Here is a 13,259-nt window from a genome sequence, read left to right as displayed (position 1 = left end):
AATGATTATCGCCTTGATCATTTGATCTGATCATTGAAGACAGAGAAAATTGTGCAGAAACTAAAACTAAAAGCACGAAATCATTGCATATTTGTTATTGTGTATTTTTTGAAGAGTATTGGTCTCACACGCCCATTTTAAGTAAATGTGTATATGTTTACTTATGTCTCTTAGAAGGTTGCTAGTCCCATATGTGAGCCTAGTGCATTGGGGGAAGGGGCCTTGGCCCCCTCCCTCTCACCTATATTTTGCAATTACATAAGGTTATCATAAGTGTCCATGAACCCCAGCACATGTATACAAGCATAAATTTATGTAGGCATTGGAGACCTGCAGTGAAAGAAGTTCTTACCGGGCTGCCATCGCTTCCTTGTGCAACTTTTGTTGCTCGTTGGCATCAAACTGCCCCTAGGAGGTCGCAGAGAAGCACTCGACGATCAAGGGTGACCTGGCCATCATTCCGTTGGATGAACACTTATGGTGCGGACAGCCAAAGGTGATCCAATACCTCATCTACTTCATCCTCTTTCCAGAACATCCTCAAGATCATGCTCTTCTTTTGGATCCTAGTAAGTTTACTAGTAGAAATGTGAATTCCATATAGGAGTAGAAAAGAGCAGACATTGACTAAATTGTTGATGAACAATGAGACATTGCTCAGCGAATCACATGTCGCCAAGAACATAGGAGTAGAAGGAGTTGCATGCTCACTGAATCACATGTTGCCAGACAACGAGCTCAAAAGACATGAATAATGTAAGAGATTAACAAATATCTTGTCCAAACATTTGTTAAAAAAGAGAGAAATGTTCATTTTCCTAATTTCCTACAATACTGGATGGAATTAAGAAAGTAGTACAAATCAGGGTTGGTGGTGTTGTTGTTGTTGTTATTGTTGTTGTTGTTGTTGTTGTTGTTGTTGTTGTTGTTGTTAATATTATTATTTTACGATAGATGCAACCAAAATATTGATGTGACATTTGTTGTTGCCTCCAATTCAACTTTAGCAACTACTTTAGTAACTTCACCAACATGTTTATCATCGTATTTGCAGGCCAACAATGAGGCCACAAGATTTCTCCAACCCTTACCTTGATGCAAGATGGGATGAAAAAAATGGGCTAGTTCCTCCAACTCATACCTTGATGCAAGATGGAATGAAAAAAGATTCAAAGAATTAATTTTATTGTCCTAATACATTTTTTATGACAAGCTTTAGTATTTTTTTCCTCCATACCTTGTTGAATACAAGCTTTGAACCTTTGTTTTACTTGTGTTAGACGTGCATTTGTGCTTTATGATATGAACATGGCGGTTGTATTTGAATTTGATCATATGGATTTGTGCTTTATGGAACAGCTTCATATATGAAAGATTGTGTGTCGCAACTTGTTTAATGTTGACATGAATGTCAAATTTTGGAAAGATGATGTTTGGTTTCATTGATTCTTGCCAAAATGGCAGCCATACGTGACACAATAATGATTTCAATTTATAAATCCTTGTGGCAGCCAAGCATGTTTTTTTGCAGTTGGATTTCCATTTCAACCAACTGAAATCCTAACAGAGATTTTATTTGTACCAAATGAAATGAAACGAGGGGGTATTTCTCACTATATAGTACGCACACTCTAACACTCTATCCGAGAGAATTAAAATGAGGGTATCAAACGAGCTGTTAGAGAATCACAAGCGGGCCTACGGATGGGCTTGTTAACAGGTTAGCTGCCCAAAATTAAGGCCCACAAAGCCTAAACTTCTCATCCAGCCGTGGATATGATGATAACAGCATCGAGTGTGAGAGGATAGCCCGCACTCTAGCTGCACAGACATGGCGCTTGCCCTCGCCTCCCCAATGGCGTCCCTCTCGCTCCACTCCGGGAGGATCTCGGCGGTGGCTATCGGCGGCGGTCTCCGCCCCCACAAAGCGGGCCCTATGGGGGCCTCCGCCTCCCCGTTTCTCCGGAGCTCCTTCATCTCCTCCTCCTCCACCACCTCCTCGCTCTCGGCTGCGGTCTCGGCGTCGCTCGCCTTCACGTCCGCCTCGTCGTTCGGCGGTGAGAGAAACTCCTCCTTCCCTTTGGCACGAGGGAAATTCTTTATTGAATGTGTTCGATATGTTGGTACTGTTCAGCTAGTTTTATTGGGTTGAGGAGTTGGAGGGGAAAGTTACCTGCAATGGAAATGGCGGGTTTGAAGCGTAGAACGGTAGTAGTGTGTAAACTATGGATGTTCTGCTGTTGCACAATGCCATTGTGCTGTATAAGTATTTGTCTTAGTTTTTCTGTCGCGTGCTCTGCAAATTCAGTGACAAGAAGAGAGTCAAACATTATGAACACAGGGTGAGCCTCCATAGTTATGGGCTCCTTTTGACACTTGCTGTGTTTGTACAAAACTGTAAACAGCAGAATTTACGCACTTCGATTTGGTTTAGGTGTCGAAGGAAAATGTACCTCAGCAGGCATTCGCAAACTTAAACGTCTCCAGCATTTTTTTCTGAAAATACATATATTAGATTTCATTATTGTTGGACATGTTGGTTCATGTACATAGTGCAATGGAATCTTGGAATCTACAATGTCTGGCCTGCAGGTGCAGTTATCTGAGAGCAAGCAAGTTCTGCACAAGTCATTGTAGTCTTAGACCCAATTTTTGTTTTCTTGTCCATACTTGAACTGAGAATGTTCATATTTATCTCTATCAAAAATAAAAAAGAATGTTTACATTTCAAACATCACTTTGAGTGAATATAAATCGCTAAAATTAGGAAAATGTGCATGGCTGAGGATTTATTTGTGTCATCGCGTCCTGCAATTTCTACTGGTTCCTTTTTTTTTGAGGATGCAGTGTGACCGCCAATTTCGTTAGACAATCGAAATTTCAAATTCTCACAAAGAAGCTACATATTAACATATGACTGGGGTTCTTGTTTTGTTAATTAGAACTCAAGTGTTAGGAAGAAATGGGATACAACTAGTATATGTATCTGAATTTGAGGGCCTAAAATCCTGAATCATATAGACGATGGAAAGTCTCACAGATCCTTCAGACATAAATGTAGCTCATGTTTTCTTAACTACCACTCAATTTTGGGGAAGCAACTGTACGTGGCTGAACAACAAATTCATAATGTAATAAATTGTCTACCACAGTTAATTAAACAACAAACGGATAACTTCAAGAATGAAGCCTCTCAAGCTTCAATACTTGCTCATTCTCAACCAGTTTATCCTCTTAAATGGTTAAAAGTGACCCAGTATGCTTCTAAACCCAGCACAACAATGTTATATTAAATGAACTAGCTAAAGTGGGAATGAATCGATGCAATATAGTAGAATATTTTCATACACAACGAAGTAATCTTCAGAGAACAGCCAAAAGGCAGCTAATAGTTTGTTTTGGAATACGTTTGTCTGAACTTATGTTTAGCAAATTTTAGAATTAAGTGCAACAGCAATTGTGGAGACCATCAAGGCATTTAATTTAGAACTGCACAGAGTAATGGGTTAACAAGGCAAATCACAAGTTCTTAGTTGTAACTTGTTGTTTAGAGCTTCTCTTTTGATCTATTACAGCATTTGTCTAATGATCAAGTATACTGTTTACGTCTTTGTAACAGATAACCTTTTCTTCCTTAATACGATCAAGCTTAGACCTCATGGGTGTTCACTAAAAGAAGATTTTATGTATCCAATCCTAGTATTGATTACGTAGAACTGACTATGATATTTTATCATTATGTACGCCAGGTTCATCTTTGGGAATTGAGTTCAGCTACAACAGATTAACAACACGCAGACCTCGCGGTCTACAGATTAGGGCCGGAAAGGCTGCCCTCTGCCTGACCAAGAGGTCAAGATCCAGGAAGTCACTTGCCCGTGTGCATGGTTTCCGAAGGCGGATGCGGACTACTGCTGGAAGAAAGGTTCTGAAGCGTAGGCGTGACAGAGGAAGGAAGATTCTGTGCACAAAGTCGAACTCACCCACTGGGACAAAGTACTGATTACAGCGCAATGTGAGGCGTTATGTATTCCAGCTGTAAGTTTTACTCTTTTTGCACCCCATGTTCTCAGCCATGTTCATCTGTAACAATTGCTGCACATCTTTTCGCTGTTACTCTGGTTGATAACTTGATACCTGAATTAAGTTCCAACACCGGTACAATTTATCCTTTTTGGTAGTGGCAGTCTTTAATGCTATGTTGTTTTGTGAGATTATATCATCTTGGGCGCTGCATTCTGTAACTTTGTAGGACCCCAATGCTATATATCATCCAAGTATTTTTGTGCAGTAGGACAAATTGGTGCTTACCTACACCCTAACAGTTTTGAGAACACTTCTTTGGTTGAAAACTTCAGGCAGTCGCTGGAATAAGTTTTATCTTCTACGCTATCATGTACTCCCCCCGTCCCAAAATAAGTGACTAAACTTTGTAGTAACTTTAGTACAAAGTTAGTTAGTGTAAAGTTGAGTCACTTATTTTGGGACGGAGGGAGTATTAAGTACCAGTACCTGCTTGCTCTTGGTTGAGTCATCTAGTGAATATGTTGAGTGCCTGAATACATGGTACCTCAAGACTGGCTAGAACCTGAATATGTAGGACTAAGACAAGTAGGCGTGAGAGAGGAGCAGCCTGTAGGCAAAGGGAACATGCCTAGCTGCTCAGTGCCCCCCTCTTCTTCACTTGCATCGGCAAGCCGCCCTCCATACGCAAGGTCACGGAGAACACAACCCCTGGCCGGCTCTCGCCTCCGATGAACTGGAAGCTGAACCTCTCCAACACGCAGGCAGCAATGGACTTCATCTGTATGTAAGCCATCTCTTTGCCGAGGCACATCCTCGGCCCGGCATGGAAGACCGGGTACTTAAACGAGCTCTCTGGCCGGAACGCACCCTCCTCATCGAGCCATCGCTCTGGCCGGTACTCTGCACAGTCCTCGCCCCATATCTCCTCCAACCGCGCCATGGCATACGCGCTGTAGGAGACCTGCCAACCTTTACCGACGAACGTGCCATCGGGCAGGACGTCGTCATGCTTGCAGCAGCGCGAGTCCATGGCCACGGGTGGGTATAGACGCATGGACTCCGTGACCGCTGCGTGCAGGTAGTGCATCTCGCGCAGCTCGTCCAAGCTGAAGGCTGCATCCGTGCTCCCGCTGGACGCTCGCACCGCGCGTATCTCGCGGACGATCTTGTCCTCCACCTCGCGCCGCCGGGACACGAGCCAGAAGAACCAAGTGAGCGCTGATGAGGTGGTGTCCCGCCCGGCTATGATGAAGCTGGTGACCACATCACGAAGGCTCTCGTTGCTGTGCTCGCCGCTGGAGACGAAGCGTGAGAGGAAGTCGTCCTTGCGCGCCAGCCCGGCCGCTCCCCTCTCGCCGCGGTCACGGATGATCCTGTCGACGTAGCCGTGAATCGTGGCGAGTGCCTCGCTCATCCGCCTCTCCGGTCCCATGTTGAGTAGCTTCTTGACCCGCCATGCCCACTTGACGGGCGACATGAACCGGGCCATGATCATCATCTGCGCGTCGTTCAAGGCATGCATGAACTCGGCACGCCCATTCAACCCCAGGCCGTCGTCGGTGAGGCACGCCGGGTCCTCGTCGAAGGCGACGCAGCAGATGTTGTCGAACGCGAAGCGCTCGAGAACGTCCTGCATGTCCAGCGTCAGGCCTTCTAGCTCCGCCCGGGAGAGCAGAGGAAGCAGCCGCTCGACGACCTCGAACCGGACGGTGCTGACCACGAAGTTTCTCAACGAGCGCTTGCTGAACTCGTAGCTGGCGGCCTTGCGCTGCGAGAGCCACTGGTCGCCGTCGGAGTTGAAGATGCCATGGCCAAGGAAGTCCGCCATGGCAGACACCACGAACTCACCCTTGGGGTAGTTCTGGAAGTTGGTCTTCACGATGTATTCCACATTGGCCGGATTCGCGGTGATGGCACCGGCCATGAGGCCGAGACCCTTGAAGTCGAAGACCATGGTGTGCGTGGGGCAACGAGCGACGACGCCGGCCGACCACTCGACGAGGCAGTCCTGGTTCTTGACGAAGTGCGGGAGCGTGCCGATGATGGGGTAGGCCTTGAGGCCGTCGGCGTGAGGTTGCTTTCTGGTGTTCCGACGTAGGCGGAGGACATAGAGTAGAGGTAGGAGCAGGAAGAGGAGCATGGGATGGGCCGAGGTGAATGAGAGCTCCATGGCGATCGAGATCTCTGGCTTGCCAAGTCTAAATAAAACTGTAGGAGTGAGTGGGGGTGCTTGGAGGTTAACACGGAAAAGGGGATTCTGAAGCAGAGTTGTTGCATCTTTGATACTCCCTCCGTCTCAAAAGTCTAAAAAGGCGTTTTAGTGTTAGATACATCCGTGTACTTTGAGTCTTCGGCTTCAGTACGTGACGTACTGATACTCCCTCCATTAGATACATCCGTGTACTAAAGTTTCAAACTACTTTAGTGATCTAAAACGCTTTTATATTTCTTTACGAAGGGAGTACTATATAACCATTTTTCTCTTTGATTTATCTGGTCTAGTTGGAGGTGTGAGCTGGATGAGTGTACTTTGAGTCTTTGGCTTCAGTATATGTCAAGGGCACTTGTAGATGAACACTGATTGGGGTTGTGTAATTAGTTTGTGCGGATGCGACACCAACCAATTGCTCAGAATACTGCTGTTGGTTTCAGGCATGTCCATGGGAAACTACAAGTTGACGTGATTCCTGCTTCCTGGCAACTATAAGCAAGTGAACCATCAACTAAAACATGACCAATCTTACCAGATAAATCACTTGGACACAAACTTAACCATGAACAAAGACTAGTCAATTTTGATGTACACATCTTCGCAAAAAAGGAGAGGCTTATATTCCGTTGCACTTGAATAGTTTAATGCTGCTTACATTTCCAAAAATATATTAAAAAAAATAAACTGCCTCAGTCGGTTGATCGGCTACCTGATTCGATCAACTGCAACTGAACCATAGACAAACACTGCAAAATTGTGATGCTCGCAACTGATTCGCTCAAGGAGTGGCGTCTAAAAAGTTATGTTTGATGCATGGATAATTTTATACTGTGTAACTGAATGAAATGGTTTTTTCATACTCGCATAACGAAACTACGCCACATACTACGTTCGGTACGTGAAATGCCTCCGGCCCAAGTTGAGAGGAAGATTATAGTTTGTTCAGGGCCATAACTGACCCAACGAGTATCATTCTTTTTTTTTTTCTTCTGTCTCCAGCATCCACACGAGAAACTCATGAGTCGTGACAAGTCAGCTAGTTTGGATGTACGTACGGTGCACTGCAACCAGCAGTCATGCAATAACGATGAAGGTCTGAGGCTCTGAGCAATCTGGTGTTAAGTTTTTTTTCCCTCCTTGTTCTGCTGCTGAGTACCCTTCTGAACCCACGTCGATTTCACGTGCAGCGTGGCATTTCCTGCATAGATCATCCGGCATCTTCTCCCAGTGGCTAGCTAGCTTATTTCTCTGCTACTAAGATTGATTTTTCTCAACGACGACGAGAACAACAACAACAAAATTACTACTCCCTCCGATCCAAAAAGAGAGTCGTGGCTTTAGTTCAGCGAGGCCCTACTGAAGACGGTTGAAGAAAGAGAGATGACTGATGAGAAGTGTCTGCCCCTCCGGGTCGGCGTAACGTATCAAGCTCGCTATGCCATTCTTCTACTTTTCCGGCAAGTGGTGTCCCGACGTGTAGAAGCGTACCATGCCATCAACAAGGTGTGCAATAACGGAAGATTTACACCCGAAATAATGGAGAACTCGTACAGAGCATTGTTGACCTCTGACGGAATGGACTCCTGCGACTAGCCTAGCCTAGCCTAGCTAGCTCCCTCTGCTCTCTTCTTCACCTGCATGGGCAGGCCGCCTCCCATGCGCAGCGTCAGCGACATGACGAGCCGGGGGTGCCCCTCGCCGCCGACGTGCCGGAGGCTGAACCTCTCCACCACGCCGGCAACGATGGACTTCATCTGTATGTAGGCCATCTCCTTGCCGAGGCACATCCTCGGCCCCGCGTGGAACACCGGGTACTTGGCCGTGCTCTCCGGCCGGAACGCCCCCTCCTCGTCCAGCCACCGCTCCGGCTGGAACTCCGCGCAGTCCGCGCCCCACAGCTCCTCCAGCCGCGCCATGGCGTACGCGCTGTAGGTGACCTGCCACCCTTTGCCGACGAGCGTGCCGTCCGGCAGGACATCCTCGCGCCGGCAGCAGTGCGTGTCCATGGCCACCGGCGGGTACAGCCGCATCGACTCCGTGATCGCCGCGTGCAGGTACTGCATCGAGCGCAGCTCCTCGTAGCCCAACGCCGCATCCCCATTCCCACTCGACGCGCGCGCCGCGCGGATCTCGCGCACGATCTTGCCCTCCACGTCGGGCCGCCCGGACAGCAGCCAGAAGAACCAGCTGAGCGCCGACGACGTCGTGTCCCGCCCGGCGACGATGAAGTTGGTGACCGCGTCGCGGAGGCCCTCGTCGCTGTGCTCGCCGCTCGACGCGAAGCGCGAAAGGAAGTCGTCCTTGCGGGCCGCCCCCCTCTCGCCGCGCTCGCGGACGGCCCTGTCGATGTAGCCGTGGATGGTGGCGACCGCGTCGCGCATCCGCCTCTCCGGCCCCACGTTGAGCAGCCTCTGGAGCCGCCACGCCCACTTGACCGGCGACATGAACCGGGCCATGACGATGTTCTGCGCGTCGGTCAGGGCGCGCATGAACTCGGCACGCCCGTCCCCGTCCGCCCCCGGTCCGTCCTCCTCCTCCTCCTCCTCGGGGAGGCACGCCGGGTCCTCGTCGAAGACGACGCAGCAGATGGTGTCGAACGCGAAGCGCTCCAGCACGTCCTGCACGTCCAGCGTCCGCCCGTCGCGCCCCGCGCGCTCCAGCAGCGGCAGCAGCCGGTCGACGACCTCGGAGCTGACGGCGCTGACCACGAAGCTCCTCAGCGACCGCGTGTTGAACTCGTAGCTGGCGGCCTTGCGCTGCCGGAGCCACTGGTCGCCGTCGGAGTTGAAGATGCCGCGGCCGAGCAGGTCCTCGATGACGGACACCACGAACTCGCCCTTGGGGTAGTTCTGGAAGTTGGTCTTGGCGACGTGCTCGACGTTGGCCGGGTTGGCCGTCATGACGCCGGCCCCGAGGCCGAGGCCCCGGAAGTTGAAGGTCATGGTGTGGGTGGGGCAGCGCGCGAGGACGCCGGCCGACCACTCGATGAGGCGGTGCTGGTTCTTGACGAAGTGGGGGAGCGTGCCGATGATGGGGTAGGCCTTGAGGCCGTCGGGGCGAGTCTGCCTCCTGGTCTCCCGGCGTAGCCAGAGGAAGCAGAGCAGAGGCAGGAGCAGGAGCAGGGCCGAGGTCAACGGAAGCTCCATGGCGATCGGGATCTCAGGCTTGCCAGTCCAAACTGTAGGAGTGAGTTGGCGCTCCGTGCTTGACAGTTACAGCAAAAGGGCAAGATTCGCAGTTAGAGTTGTTGCATTTTTACTATGTACATAACCATTAATTATTATTTCTCTTGATTAATCTAGTCTAGTTACGGGGTTACTGCAGTAAAGTTGACTACTTTAGACTTCAGTAAAGTTGACCGCACGATTTTTTGGTGAATGGAAGAGGCGCGGTGGATCCTGATCACACATGCTTCGTTTTTTGGTGTTTTTTTTCTTCTGATTTTCGTTATCGCTTCTATCTACCACTCAAAAAGGTGAAGCGGTGGCGGCTCTAGCGGTGTGCCTAGCGTCGTCGAAGATCGTGTGAAAGTGTGTCTAGGTTAATATCTTCATATTCGATTGTGTTTGTCTTCAGTGGGTTTACTTGGATCCGGCCATCGCTCGTCTTCGTTTGTGTGTCTACAGATTTGATTCTTCCGATCTACACTTTTCTTCACTGACGACGATTGTAGTTCTGATGTGCTAGTCCTATGAGGCCATAGCATGCATGATGACTTTTCGACTGCCTACTATAACAAGGTCTACCGAGCCCCTATGAGGGAGGAGCGATGACAACAACGCCTTTCCTTACTACAATGTTTGTAGTAGTCGCTAGATGATCTTTGAATCAAGATGTAATTTCCATTACTTCTGGTATTCTTTGCACCGCGTTGACAGTTCATGAATAGATCAAAAGGCTTTTCTTTTTCAAAAAAAAAATTGTAAGGACAACTCCAACGTGGTCCACAAAATCAGTCCTAATTGTCCAGACCAATCTATCCGGCCATTCTTTGCAATCCAATGTTTTTCATCCTGGACCAGTTTAGATGTTCGAAATCCCACAAACCGACACCAAATGTATGAGATGTTTGGAAGCGTTCGGACCTCTACCATGTTGGACTCTGGCACGCCCGACCCGCCCAAAATACCAAATCCGGAGAACCTTTTGCCCCATTATGTCTCTCTCCATTGTGCTTTGTATCCGCTCCTTCGGCAACCGACGACCTCGCCGTACCACCCCAACCACCGTCATGGGCCTTGTCGGACCTTCGCTGCTCCACCCAGGCCCCTCCCACCTTTGACTACGTCGCCGTTCCACCATAGATCTGACCGTAGCCCAAGTATCATCTGACCGTAGCCCAAGTATTATCCGCTATCTGCCAATCCCATCCATACCGGACGCCACGCCCGTCAAGTGTTTGGCCAAATGTCATTGCCAATTATTATTTTTACTTTTGTTGTTTAGTTTGAAGCAAACACGTTGGATTCAGAGCGAGTTCATGGAGCCATCTTCGTCGGGAACTCATGCGCAACTGCAAAATGATCTAGTCGAGAATCCTTGGATGTTTCATATGGACAATTGAAACATGTGTCTAATATGTTGAATTCAAATATGAATTATTTTATGTTCAGATTGTAATATTTTTATTTGAATTATTATTGCATTAAAATATTATCTTTCAATTGCTTAAGAACTATTGCTATTTTATGTTTGACTGTTTGAGTAGGCCGAGTGTAAAAAAAAAAAAACAGGATATGGGCATTCGATATATACGGTTGTATGACTTCCGAGTCATGTTCCGTGGACATTTGGTGGTGTCCGTTTTGTTGGACCCGTTGGATGGCCACAAAGTTGTCTCGTTGGTTTCTACCACATTCCCATAACTGGCATGTCCCCATGGTTTCTGCCACAAGTTAAGTTAAGATAATTCCTGAACAATATGTGTAACTGAACCCACAACATAACCAAATAATTACTTGAACACAACTGAGCCATGAACAAATACCAGCATATTATACGGTGTTCACAACAACACATAAATATTGTACTAGTAGTTTATTAAAGGTTGCAATTATAAATGAACACCTTTAAACCCGCTAGCGATTTTTTTGCCCGAACCAAGCAAGAACACAACAGAAAATGGAGTAGAGCAATTGTGATTCGTGACGAAATGGACTACTCCAAGCATCCTAGCTAGCCACCTCTGTTCTGCTCTTCACCTGCATCGGCAGGCCGCCTCCCATCCGCAGCGTAAGTGACATTATGAGCCTGGGATGCCCCTCGCCGCCGGCGTACCGGAGGCTGAACCTCTCCAGCACGCACGCCGCGATGGACTTCATCTGTATGTAGGCCATCTCCTTGCCGAGGCACATCCTCGGCCCCGCGTGGAACACCGCGTACTTGAACGGGCTCTCCGCCCGGAACGCGCCCTCCTCGTCGAGCCACCGCTCCGGCCTGAACTCCTCGCAGTCCTTGCCCCACACGCCCTCCAGCCGCGCCATGGCGAACGCGCAGTACGTCATCAGCCACCCTTTCCCGACGAACGTGCCGTCCGGGAGGAAGTCGTCCTCCTTGCAGCTGTGCGTGTCGGCGGGCACCGGCGGGTACAGCCGCATCGACTCCGTGATGGCCGCGTGGAGGTAGTGCATCTCGCGCAGCTCGTCCAAGCTGGGAGTCGACGCTGCGCCGCCGCCCGACGCGCGCACCGCGCGGACCTCGCGCAGGATCTTGTCCTCCACGTCGGGCCGCGTGGACACCAGCCAGAAGAACCAGGTCAGCGCGGACGAGGTCGTGTCGCGGCCGGCGAGGATGAAGTTGGTGACCACGTCGCGGAGGCTCTCGTCGTTGTGCTCGCCGGCCGCGGCGAAGCGCGATAGGAAGTCCTCCCGGCTCACCAGCCCAGCAGCCTCCCCTCTCTCCTTGCGCTCGCGGACGATCTTGTCGGCGTAGCCGTGGATGGTGGCGAGCGCCGAGCGCATCCGCCTCTCCGGCTCCATGCCCAGCAGCCTCTTGACGCGCCACAGCCACTTGGCGGGCGACATGAACCGGGCCATCACGGCGTTCTGCGCGTCGTTGAAGGCGGCCATGAACTCGGCGCTCTGGGGCGCGGCCATGCCCTCCTCGGCGAGGCAGGCCGGGTCCTCGCCGAAGGCCACGCGGCAGATGTTGTCGAACGCGAAGCGCTCCAGCACGTCCTGCACGTCCAGCGTCCGCCCGTCGCGCCCCGCGCGGTCCAGCAGCGGCAGCAGCCGCTCGACGACCTCGAAGCGGACGGCGTCCACCACGAAGTTCCTCAGCGAGCGCTTGTTGAACTCGTAGCTGGCGGCCTTCCGCTGCCACAGCCACTGCTCGCCGTCGGAGTTGAATATGCCGTGGCCGAGGAAGTCGTCGAGCATGGAGACCTGGAGCTCGCCCTTGGGGTAGTTCGCAAAGTTGGCCTTGAGTATGTGCTCGACGCAGGCCGGGTCGGCGGTGATGGCGCCGCCGGTGAGGCCGGGCACCTTGAAGGCCAGGGTGTGCGTGGGGCTGGCCTGCATGACGCCGGTTGTTAGACTATGTATAGCTTCTGTACCTATGTACGTATATGGTACATATTGTAACACAATCATTATATATAATGAGATAAGCCACCCCCTAGAGGGTTGTGCTGGTTCCCCAAAACTTATTGTCTTCTCGACGTCGCCGGCGCCCTCGCTTGGGCGTGACCTCGTGGTCCACACCGCGGCGCCGCCGTCCGCTGCGGACTCCGCAGGCGTCGTCCCGCCGCTCCTGCCGCAAGCGGATCACACTGCCCCGCTGGCGGGGTTGGCGGCGTCCGCCCCGGCCGCGGGCCTTGCGGCGTCCGCACCGGCCGCGAGCTTTGCGGCGCCCGCCCTGGCTGCGGTCCCGCCTCCTCCCGCATCGGCTTCGGTGCCTCCGGCTGCCTCCATGGTGTTTGCACCCCAGGCAGCCTCCTCGATGGGATCGTCTTCGCCGCCGCCGTTTCACTTCGGTCATCTCATCACCATCAAGCTCTCCGCCGACAACTACATCTTCTGGC

At 50.7% G+C, this 13,259-nt stretch overlaps 4 protein-coding genes across 4 annotated transcripts; 1 reads left to right on the top strand and 3 right to left on the bottom strand.

The window, feature by feature from the left end:
* The first annotated feature begins 1,784 nt into the window (after positions 1–1,784).
* LOC123062334 (50S ribosomal protein L34, chloroplastic) lies at positions 1,785–4,217 on the top strand. The gene is made up of 2 exons (XM_044485800.1): positions 1,785–2,057; positions 3,750–4,217. Exons 1-2 carry the CDS (start codon positions 1,832–1,834, stop codon positions 4,001–4,003), a joined length of 480 nt encoding a protein of 159 aa, XP_044341735.1. The 5' UTR covers positions 1,785–1,831; the 3' UTR covers positions 4,004–4,217.
* Positions 4,218–4,496: 279 nt separating this feature from the next.
* Positions 4,497–6,451, bottom strand: LOC123062332 (cytochrome P450 94B3). Its single transcript, XM_044485798.1, has one exon. It carries the CDS (start codon positions 6,194–6,196, stop codon positions 4,655–4,657), a length of 1,542 nt encoding a protein of 513 aa, XP_044341733.1. The 5' UTR covers positions 6,197–6,451; the 3' UTR covers positions 4,497–4,654.
* A 403-nt stretch (positions 6,452–6,854) lies between these two features.
* Positions 6,855–9,426, bottom strand: LOC123062333 (cytochrome P450 94B3-like). The gene has a single exon (XM_044485799.1). It carries the CDS (start codon positions 9,382–9,384, stop codon positions 7,843–7,845), a length of 1,542 nt encoding a protein of 513 aa, XP_044341734.1. The 5' UTR covers positions 9,385–9,426; the 3' UTR covers positions 6,855–7,842.
* Positions 9,427–11,195: 1,769 nt separating this feature from the next.
* Positions 11,196–12,809, bottom strand: LOC123058696 (cytochrome P450 94C1-like). Its single transcript, XM_044481398.1, has one exon. The coding sequence runs from the start codon at positions 12,754–12,756 to the stop codon at positions 11,410–11,412; it is 1,347 nt and encodes a 448-aa protein (XP_044337333.1). The 5' UTR covers positions 12,757–12,809; the 3' UTR covers positions 11,196–11,409.
* Between the last annotated feature and the right edge of the window lie 450 nt (positions 12,810–13,259).

Source organism: Triticum aestivum, chromosome 3A (assembly GCF_018294505.1).
Source record: "Triticum aestivum cultivar Chinese Spring chromosome 3A, IWGSC CS RefSeq v2.1, whole genome shotgun sequence".
NCBI classification, from domain to species: Eukaryota; Viridiplantae; Streptophyta; class Magnoliopsida; order Poales; family Poaceae; genus Triticum; species Triticum aestivum.
The sequence above is the reverse complement of the archived record's forward strand: the minus strand, read 5'-3'. Positions and strand labels throughout refer to the sequence as shown.

Coding starts and splice junctions, on each gene's coding strand:
- LOC123058696 (XM_044481398.1), bottom strand. CDS start 12,756: ATGCAGGCCAGCCCCACGCACACCCTGGCCTTCAAGGTGCCCGGCCTC.
- LOC123062334 (XM_044485800.1), top strand. CDS start 1,832: ATGGCGCTTGCCCTCGCCTCCCCAATGGCGTCCCTCTCGCTCCACTCC. Junction 2,058..3,749: donor GTCCGCCTCGTCGTTCGGCG/GTGAGAGAAACT, acceptor TATGTACGCCAG/GTTCATCTTTGGGAATTGAG.
- LOC123062332 (XM_044485798.1), bottom strand. CDS start 6,196: ATGGAGCTCTCATTCACCTCGGCCCATCCCATGCTCCTCTTCCTGCTC.
- LOC123062333 (XM_044485799.1), bottom strand. CDS start 9,384: ATGGAGCTTCCGTTGACCTCGGCCCTGCTCCTGCTCCTGCCTCTGCTC.